Source organism: Quercus robur, chromosome 9 (genome assembly GCF_932294415.1).
Source record: "Quercus robur chromosome 9, dhQueRobu3.1, whole genome shotgun sequence".
Lineage (NCBI taxonomy): Eukaryota > Viridiplantae > Streptophyta > Magnoliopsida > Fagales > Fagaceae > Quercus > Quercus robur.
The window spans coordinates 11,386,050-11,396,190 of NC_065542.1; the positions used below are offsets into that span (position 1 = coordinate 11,386,050).

At 32.3% G+C, this 10,141-nt stretch overlaps 1 protein-coding gene across 1 annotated transcript; it reads left to right on the forward strand.

Annotated features, from left to right (window-relative positions):
* Window positions 1–445: 445 nt before the first annotated feature.
* LOC126699766 (probable WRKY transcription factor 53) lies at window positions 446–5,041 on the forward strand. Its single transcript, XM_050397733.1, has 3 exons — window positions 446–1,310; window positions 1,396–1,524; window positions 4,037–5,041. The coding sequence occupies exons 1-3, from the start codon at window positions 988–990 to the stop codon at window positions 4,677–4,679; spliced, it is 1,095 nt and encodes a 364-aa protein (XP_050253690.1). The 5' UTR covers window positions 446–987; the 3' UTR covers window positions 4,680–5,041.
* Window positions 5,042–10,141: the final 5,100 nt, after the last annotated feature.

Consider the following 10,141-nt stretch of genomic DNA (forward strand, 5'->3'; position numbering starts at 1 on the left):
TTTTATAACGTAAGCAAAGGTTTGAAGTGAACGTCACGTTCATGTCATCACCACTTTTGTCTTCTCATATTTTTCTCACTTTTTAGAAGCCGTAATAGTTTAAAAAAAAAAAAAAAGAGTATTTATTTCTCTTTCCCTTTACTATTTATTATTAGTAGTAGTAACGCGGAACTAGGTTTGAAGATTCTTCCCATATGCTCCATCTCTGACTTTCTTTTCCTATTTTTTTAGTCTTTTTGTGGCTTTGGTTGGACCTCTATGACCTTCATCAATTCAAAAAGTAAGAGAGAGAGAGAGAGAGAGTTAGCATATAGTTTAAGAACTTGAAGGAAGGAGAAGAAATGGTCAGCAATTGGACTTAGCTCTCGTCTTTGAACTTCTATTACTGTTCCTATTCCTATGACCAAAGACCGGTCTCAATGAGGAAAATCCACTCGGCATTTCTTTGGTCAAACTTCCTCTCTCTTTTTATACATTCAAATTTTGCACATTCCTTAAATACCAGACTCCCTTCTTCCTCAGCCTTTCATCTTTCTTTGTTCATCTTCAAAGATTCAGCCTTTATTGCATTCTTTTATCACTTTCAGTTTCTGTTTTGTTCGGTTTGTCTTGTCTCAAACTATTATTTTGGATCTCTTCAAGAAACCCGTATACAAAAACAAAAAAAAAAAAACCTTTTTTTAATCAGTGTCCAAGTTTTGCAGCTAAGCAAAAGCAGCCTCGTTTTTTTACCATAAATTCTCAAAAAACAAACTCATATTTTGGCTTACCTTCCATATGCTCAATATTCTAGCTTTCTCATTATATTGGCTCTTTGTCTAGTAGCACGTTTTTGGCGTAAGATTGATTGATTCCAGTTTCTCATGCTTCTTCTTCCTAACATATATAAGCAACCAGTACTTCTAGCAATTTGAACAAAAGCAGCTTACTATAGGCTGTATTTGCTCAAACATTGTCTATATCCTTATATTTTTGTGTGGTTTATAAATGGATAACATGGGAGACTGGGAGCAAAAGAATCTCATAAGTGAGCTAGCACAAGGCTTGGAGCTGGCTAGGCAGCTCCAAATCCATCTCAATGTGCCATCTTCATCACATGAGGCTCGTGAATTCTTAGTCGAACAGATCTTATCTTCTTATGAAAAGGCACTTTCAATGCTCAATTTGAGCAGCTCGGTTAGTGAGCCACAAGCCATAGGAGGTGCAATTCGAATGTCCGAATCTCCACCTTCTCTAACGGGGAGTCCACGAAGTGAGGATTCAGATCGAGAACTCAAGGATCAGGAGCAAAGAGATGCCTCTAGAAAGAGGTAAGTAAAAAGCTATACAACTAGGAGTTGACTTTAATCTTGTGTAAATTTTGGGGTATAAATATTTGGACTTTTAATGTTTCAGAAAGACCTTGCCAAGATGGACACGACAAGTAAGAGTTAACCCTGGGGTGGGACTTGAAGGACCTCTTGATGATGGCTTTAGTTGGAGGAAATATGGGCAGAAAGACATTCTTGGAGCCAAATATCCCAGGTACAACATTTTTCCTTAATTCTATTTTGGTTAATATATAGTACTTTGAATAAGTTGATAACAAGCTTTGTGTGGTTTTTGAACAATAACAAGATTGTCCATAGTTCATATCCATGTGAACTATAACAAGATTATTAGTATATAACTTTAGACGGAACTAAAAGCACAGAAACCACTTTTTCTTGTCCTTGTGCTGTATTATCTGACTTACCAGAAGCAGAAAAAACAAAGGCTGTAAACCTGACTTTTTCTCTGGCCAAGTATTTCATGATTGCTTTGAATAATTTAGGCCATAGATATACACTTAAACATATGGTTGTTTGCATGCCTCAGTTAAGATTTAACTGAATTGCGTACTTGGACTTATTATTAGCCAACAGTTGTCAAGGCAGAAGTGGAAGATAGAGGCCTAAAAGAGCATGGTTCCCCCAAGTTTTTGAAAAATTTATTCATCTATTTTTAAAATATAATTATCAATAAAAGTTTTGTGTTCCATGCACCCCAAATATGCTCCTCCCTTAAATTCAAATATTCAAGTGGTTGGAATTTTCAAGGAAGCATAAATTATTTCATAAAATTATAAGAATATTATATAGAGAATATATCCATTCATATTCTTGAATTATTTTTAAATAATAAAAGTTAAATATTTAAAGAGCTTAATGTTGAAAGGATGATTTCTAATTAAAATTGATAATATTAAAATTTAGGAAGAAAAATTGAATCAGGAACTTTTTTTAGAGGTGGTACTTAACTTTATCTTTTGTCATTGAAAGTATGAAGCGTTTCACTTATAATTTTCTAAACATGCATGCACTCATATATATGCATGCATGGATATAAAATGTAAAGGTATGTGTATGTGCATATTAAATTTAGTTATGTATTACCCTCACAAGATTACTTAGAGGGGTTCACTGGTCTGAAGCGTAATATAAATTTGAAGATTTCAAGTTTAATCCACTACATTATTGGTCTTTAGATTTTTGTGTTGTCTCATCGGGGAGATTAAAATAGTTTGATCAAATATTGTGATACCTCTTCCTTATATATATATATATATGTTTACTATAGTTAGCCCCCTAAAATATCCTCATTGAGCCCTTGCCGACAATTCAAGATTGTTAAATGTTAAAAGCATTTATGGTAATTGCACTGATGCTTAATTATATAGTTATATGTCATGTTTCCTTTTTATTAGCATATTATGTCGGATGCATCGATCAATATATATATGGCATGCTGCATCAATAAATTGAAGAATTATATCATGCTCATTTGTTAAGCTCTTACTCTTCGTTTTAGGTTTCTAATCAGTGACACCACCTAATAATTAAGGCACATCCCTCCAAGTTAAATAGCTGCCCTTTGATGTCAAGCAACATATAACTAATACCCTTCTCAAAAAGTTGGCGGCCGATCATTCTCTATTTCATTTTGGAATATATGTTGTTTATTATTACTATTTATTTTTATTTTATTTTTTTAGATATGATAAGACTTGAACCTATAACATCATCTCTATTATTATTACTCTTTACTATTATGTGTAAATATCAATGAATTTCTTGTTTGTATTTGCAAGATTTGCGATTAAATCTTTTATTTAAAGATAAGAAATATTAGCTATTGAACTAACTAAAATCTACCAAATATGATCCTATTTGAAAAGTTAATAAATAGGTTATTGATAATAGTTTTTATTTGCCATTATTTGGAAAGCCTACACTTTTTTTTTTTCATTATTCTATTTGAATTTAAATTAAACTAGACGTTTTTATTTAAAATACCGTATATTAGATAACATCATTTAAAAAAAAAAAAGATTTATTAAATCCATCAACAATATGGAACCAAGAAGCATAACCCCTTTAAAAAGTTGATTTTTTTTTTTTTTGTTAAGAGTTTTATAGCTCTATTAATTAGAATTTCTTTATATTTCCAATAGAGATATTTAATGTTCAATTGTCTTTTTCCCTATTGTACTATTACTTTTTTTTTTTTTAAGTTGAATTTTCTTAAAGAAATACCAACATGAGAGAGGTAGGAGAATTATAACCTATTACTATAAGACTTGTGGCACAAGTGGCTATGGAAGCAAACAAACAACTGCAACGTTTACACCTGTGGCCCAAGTGGCCGGGGAAGCAAACAAACAACTACAACCTTTACACCTGTGGCCCAAGTGGCCGGGGAAGCAAACAAACAACTACAACCTTTACACCTGTGGCCCAAGTGGCCATGGAAGCAAACAAACTATAACCTTTACACTTAATTATATGGCCAAGTGGTAAAGAAACTATTCTTTCATGTGGTCCTGATGAGTGGTGGTCAGGGAACTCTTCTTTCATGGGGTCCTCATTAGTGGTGGGTTCAGGATTTAGAGCATGGGACATTACAATTTTAAAATAAAAACCAATAAAATTTTGCAATGATATGAATCTTATTCTGTCATTAATCATTATACAACTTTTTTTGTTTTACCTGAACAATTAATTGCTCCAACTTGCAGAGGCTACTATAGATGCACACATCGAAATGTCCAAGGTTGTTTGGCTACAAAGCAAGTTCAAAGATCCGATGAAGACCCAAATGTGTTTGAAGTCACATACCGAGGAAGGCACACATGTGCTCAAGCCTCAGCCACCCACACAGTTCCTGCTCCAGCATCACCTGAGAAGCATGAACCAATCAACAGCGTGAACCCTGCTCAGCTTCAAAGCCTCCAACCACAGCAAACTCAGCAACTATCCCAAGAAATGCTCTTGAACTTCAGGGAAGCCCTCAAAGTCCAAACTGAAAACTTAGACACTGCTCACCACTACCAGCAACCATTTCCTTCGTTTGGTTTCCCTGCTGCTGCTTCTACATCGAACGTAAAGGTTGAAAACCAAGTGTTCCCGGACTCCCTGATCGATAACAATTTTGTGGGAAGTTTTTCTCCTTCATTCATGTCTCCTGCAACATCTGGAACTAACTATTTCACTGTGTCTCCAACTGGGGTGAATAGCTTTGGATCAGTGCACCAGAATTTGCAGACTTCTGAGTCTGCTGCAACTTCAACTAAAAACTCTCCAACTGCTGCTTTGGATTTTCCATTTGATCAGGATTTTGACCCCAACTTCACATTTGGGAGCTCCGGATTCTTTCCTTGACTGCATGCTTCACTAAAAGAGCGAAGCTTATCTACAGACAAGTGGTGAGGTCTCCTAGAAAGAGAAGGAACTTTTGCATCTTACATATGTGTCGTATTTGTCATAATAAGCGGGTTGTGGGGCAAAAGTTTTTTTTTTTTTTTTTTTTTTTTTTAGGGGTGTTGGTTAAAGAATTTTGGGTTGTGAACATAGATAGGTTGCAGTTTGAAAGAACTTTTTTTTTTTTTGGTTTTAAAATGCAAAATACACATTGATATATTTGCTCCAAAAAGCTTAATAAGTACTTTAAAGATGTTGACCTGATAATGATTGTATTTTCTGCTTAGTAGCAATTTTGATTCTTTAGATAATGGGGGATAAAAGTATAGGAAAGCGTGTAACATCCTTTTGATAGTCTAATGTGTAATTTTTTCCCAATTTAAATTCAGATAATTAGTCTGATTAAATGGTTCAATAAGATCTTGTTGAATGGTTACATTTTTTTTTTTTTAACAAATACAACATAGCACTCAGGGTATTCATCTTTATGATCTGAATTTATGGCCTTTTGCTATCAGACTGATAATCTATATCAGACTAATTATCTGAATTAAAAAGAGTGAATTTGGTTCAACATTTCTAATTTTTAGTTTTTTAAAATTGCGTTTTGTTATTGCTGCTCACCTGATCCAATGCACAAACATAGAAAAACCATATTATAGGCCCCAAAAAAGCACGATAACAATAACTTTACTAAACATACTAAATTTAGTTTGAAACCACAAATGTGTATTTTTTTGGTTGCCCAAAAAGCGGTAACCAAATGGGTACTCAGTTGTTTCCAGCCATTGAATCTCAAAAGAGTAAGGGTCTATTTGGATACAGTTGAAAACTGAAAACTGAAAAATACTGTAACAAAATAATTTTTAAATGTGTGAATAGTATCGTGGGACCCATTTTTAATGAAAAAATTACTGAAAAGTGTAGTTTGTGGGACCCATGAACAGTGCATGAGAGTACTGTTTATAGAAGAAAAGTCAAAAAGTTACGGCTGGAAAAAAAAAAAAAAAAAAAAAATCTGAAACGCAAACGTGTGTCTGGGAAGTGCAAAACGCGCTTCCCAAACACACTCTAAGTATATGTTTGGATAGAGATTATCCCATGTCCACGTTTGTACTGTAGCGCTTTTTTTTTTTTTTTTTTTTTTTTTTTTTTTTTTTTTTCTTTTCAAGCCCGCAATTGTTGACAAGTCAACTGTGAATAGTGCTCCCGTGCACTGTTCACAGATCCCACAAATTACACTTTTCAACAATTTTTTCATTAAAAATGGGTCCCACAGTACTATTTACATATTTAAAAAATATTTCGCTACAGTGTTTTCAGTTTTCAGTTTCAGCAAAATAAGTTATGTCCAAACAAACCGTAAATTAGATTGCAAACAAATTAATTTGAAGTAAACTAATGCAAAGGTTCGCATTAAACCGATCAAAGCCTACTATCACATTAATACAAAATGGAATCAAACTTTAGTAAATATGATTAAATTGATTCAGAAAAGTTACAAGGAAACACTTACGAGCATAAATTTTTCACTGCCCTACGACCAACGGAAAGATCTCCTAGAGGTGTTTGTAACTTCCTGTAACTGCTTGAATCTTTTTGCAACATTGTCATTTATCTTCATTGCAGGTGTTGTTTTTGCCTTTGAAACTATCGCAGGGATTGCTCCATTAATTCTTTTACAACCGTATGCTCCTTACTGCACTGCTTACTTATCATGCTCTTAACAATCCATGATAGATTTAACTAAGGATCATGTTAATGGTATTTTTAGAACAATTGTTGATAAATTATATTAAAAAGGTTTTTACATTACTATTATGAGAAATATAAAAAGTTGTCAATAAAATTAATTGCTTTATTATTTTCCCATAAAAATATTTCTAAAAATAATTCCTAAACTAATGACCTTAGGCATTCATTAACATTTTTCTTTAATACCAAACATTTATTTTAGGTAAAGTTTCAAAAAATTCACGTGGACGTGGGAGTTTCTTCGATTCAAGTCTCATTGATTCTTTAAAGTACAAATCTGGGCTCTGAACCATTAAAGATCCAGCAATCATTACCAACGAAGCGACAAAGTTTTGAACTTCAAATGCTTGTAGATCCAGGCCCAGGTTTTTGTAAAAACTTATTGAATGTATACAATCCATTTTTAACATCGTTTAAGATTAATTGGGGCTCCACCCGTTGACCCAAAAAAAATTGATTGGGCTTTTGCTACTATATGATTGAAAACTCAGTAATGGACCTAGCACGAGTCTCATCTAAGCTAGGACCCATGCCACCTTAAACTAGGACACCATATCGAGCTGGGCCTACCACATCTTTATTATTATTATTTTTTGCTAAGTACTGGGCCTACCACCTTGCTCATTAAGAACCCCACCAACTTTTTTTTTTTGGTTCTTTTTGTTATGGTAGGAAAATCTCTAGTCATCACCAAATTTATTTATAGAATTGAATGCCTACCCATATCAGAATATTCTAGTTCAATCAAAACTTGAATTGAGTTAATAAATTCTCTTCTGAAATTAGTTAGTGGGCCTTTTCAGGGTATGCATTTATAAGGGAACATAACCCTAATTTGGTGCTGACTAGACTCGCACAAAGAAAGAAAAAAGGGGATTACCAAAATCTATTATAACTGGTGTGACAAACTTACCCTTAAATTTAACTTGAGAAGAGACAACCCAATTGAACCTAAACATCATATTGTTATTCACTCGGAGAATTACATTGCCCTTTCTTAAAGGTTTTTTTTTTTTTTTTTTTTGGTTATTATGCTCACCTCCCCTCTAGTTTGAAAAAAAAAAAAAAAACTCATCATCTCTTTTAAAATACAAACTATTTATACTGATATTCTCTAGATAATTGAAAAAATGATTTTAGAAATCTTGAATTCCCTATTTTATTTTACTCTTAAATTTTCATCCACAAACCCTCTATTAGGAAATTTAAGGTTTTCAAATTTTTTTGTGTGGAATATTTTAAAACATTTTTCCTACCATTTAGGGGAAGTCAATGTAAATAATTTATATTTTAGGAAAGGAGTGTGTAATAAATAGAAAACTTCATAAAGGTAAGTGAAATTTTCTCATGATTCACCATAACTTTTTATCACCTTATTTAGGTTATTTAGTTTAAGACAAAACTTAGGTATGGTACTTGTATTGTATCTTAGGTTTCTCTCGTAATATTCAATCATGTGGTTTTTTTCTCATGAGATAGAAGTGTATTTTTAGTTAATTATAGTCATATAACTGAATTTTAAGAGGACTTAGGGAACAAAACTTAAGTATTGTATCTAAATTTTGCCCTTTAGTTTAATTTATACATGTAAAAAAAAAATTAAATTATTAATTGTTTTAAGTTTTATTTTTTATTTTTTATTTTTTATATTACAGTAGATGAAAATTTGAATCCTGATTCTCCTAGCTAATAAATGAGGGAAAATTATGTTATTGAGTTATAAGTCTCTTGATACTTTTATATAATTTATCGTTTAAGTTTAATAAGTTCATAAATATAAGTTTTACCGAAATAGCACTAAATATAATGTGATCTCTCCTTTAAAAACACCATGAAGTGTTAGTTGATTACAAGGAGGGTTGGTTTATGTCAAAAGTTCTAATTTTGTACAGACTTAGTCCATCCAAGTGGAGAAAGTATGAAACGAATTGAATTTATCTAGTTTTAAACTGGTTCCTTCATTTTTACTTTTTCAAACACGCAACTTCTTTTCTAAAAGGATGGTTGTCTTCCAAGGGGGGGGAAGGGTCGTCACATCAATGTTCGATGTAGTAGGAAATTTGAGTCTCTTGGCCCACTTCACCATTGAAGTTATGTCTATTTTTGCTAAATTTCGAGATGTCCATAAGCTACAATCCTATTTACCTAGGAGTTGGTGAAGGGCATGAAAAAGGAAGTTAATAGCATAGCCCATATATGGATACATAAAAGTGAAGGTATTATAATCTTCATGGCATTCAATTTCAACTCCCCAAATATGTCAATTTCACCGTAGGTCGTAGCCCCATCCTTGTCAATAGAGTGGTATTTAAAAGTGGATCATATTATCATTATTAGTTTGCAACCATTACGTACAAAGCGATTTAAGCAATGATAACTTCATAATTTGTGGATGAATATTCTTCTTGTGTAATCCTCCATTGGTTTTATGATTCTTAATCAATCAATCTTCGTGAAAATCAAAATACATTTTCATTCCACTGTGCTTTAATTACCTCTTAAAGATCCAGAACACGGGTCCATCCTATTTTTGCTTGCATTATTTCAAAAGTTAGGGTTTTCATTGTGGAACTAAAACTTACGATATTGTAGATACCTAGATTCATCACAATACTACTACTAGTACTAGCTAGACAAAATTAGTTAAGGCAGCAGCTAAAAAAAGGTTAAGCATTAAAATCCACACACATACATGAATGTCATAACTCAAGATTACACAAAGTTGGGGTAGACTATCCCCACTATGAATTTAGGTTAGAGAGACAATAAGAATGTCCAACCCTATTACAATAGGCCATAATAAAAGGCATACAATTATTGATGAGATAGTGTTACCCTACTCTAAATTAAATAGGTCAGACAGACAATAAGAATGTCAAAACCTGTTGGAGTATGTTTAAATACAGCATTAATTAAGACAATTTGAATATCAAGTATTTCTCCTCATGTAAGTACAGATATTAACGCAATATTATTACACAAGTTTTATTGAAGTAGTTACTTCATTAATGGGTGTGACTTAGTGTTAGCATTAATTTCGAAACCTAATCATTAGCATATAAAAGAGTGCAACTCTTGTAAATATATAAAATTAAGGGTCATGCTAATGAGTGCTCTTAGGGTAATAGTTAATAATCCATTTTAGAAAATTTTTGACATAATATTTATGGGAAATAAAAAAAGCTATCAAAACATTAATTGTTTTTTTTCCCATACAACTTTTTTTAAGTGGATTGTTAACCAGTGTTCTAAGGGCATCCGCTCACATTTCCCTAAAAATAATAATGAAATCTGAGTTTAGTTGAATCTTGGACATAGGTGTCTTTTGATTTTACCATTTGCACACAAAAGATATTTCAATTAATTTCAAGAAGCAATTATGTGTTTGTGACATTGATTGTTTCCTTTATAGAATAATTAGGGTTTAAATCCTTTCTTCCCCACTAAAACAATTAAATTACTAAAAAAATCAATTGAATAATTTTATAATATTTTATGGAATATCAGGTCTTAATTTAAGAAAAAAGTATTTATAGTTGTGGAAATATATAAACCCTGGTCGATTCTTTGTATTATTAATATCAATGTTTAAAGCTAAGATAAGATCGGTTCCAACAAACTCTATGCTGCCAAAAGGATAGGGTTCTTTGAAGTTGGAAGGAATTAAT

Coding starts and splice junctions, on each gene's coding strand:
- LOC126699766 (XM_050397733.1), top strand. CDS start 988: ATGGATAACATGGGAGACTGGGAGCAAAAGAATCTCATAAGTGAGCTA. Junction 1,311..1,395: donor AGAGATGCCTCTAGAAAGAG/GTAAGTAAAAAG, acceptor TTAATGTTTCAG/AAAGACCTTGCCAAGATGGA. Junction 1,525..4,036: donor CTTGGAGCCAAATATCCCAG/GTACAACATTTT, acceptor TCCAACTTGCAG/AGGCTACTATAGATGCACAC.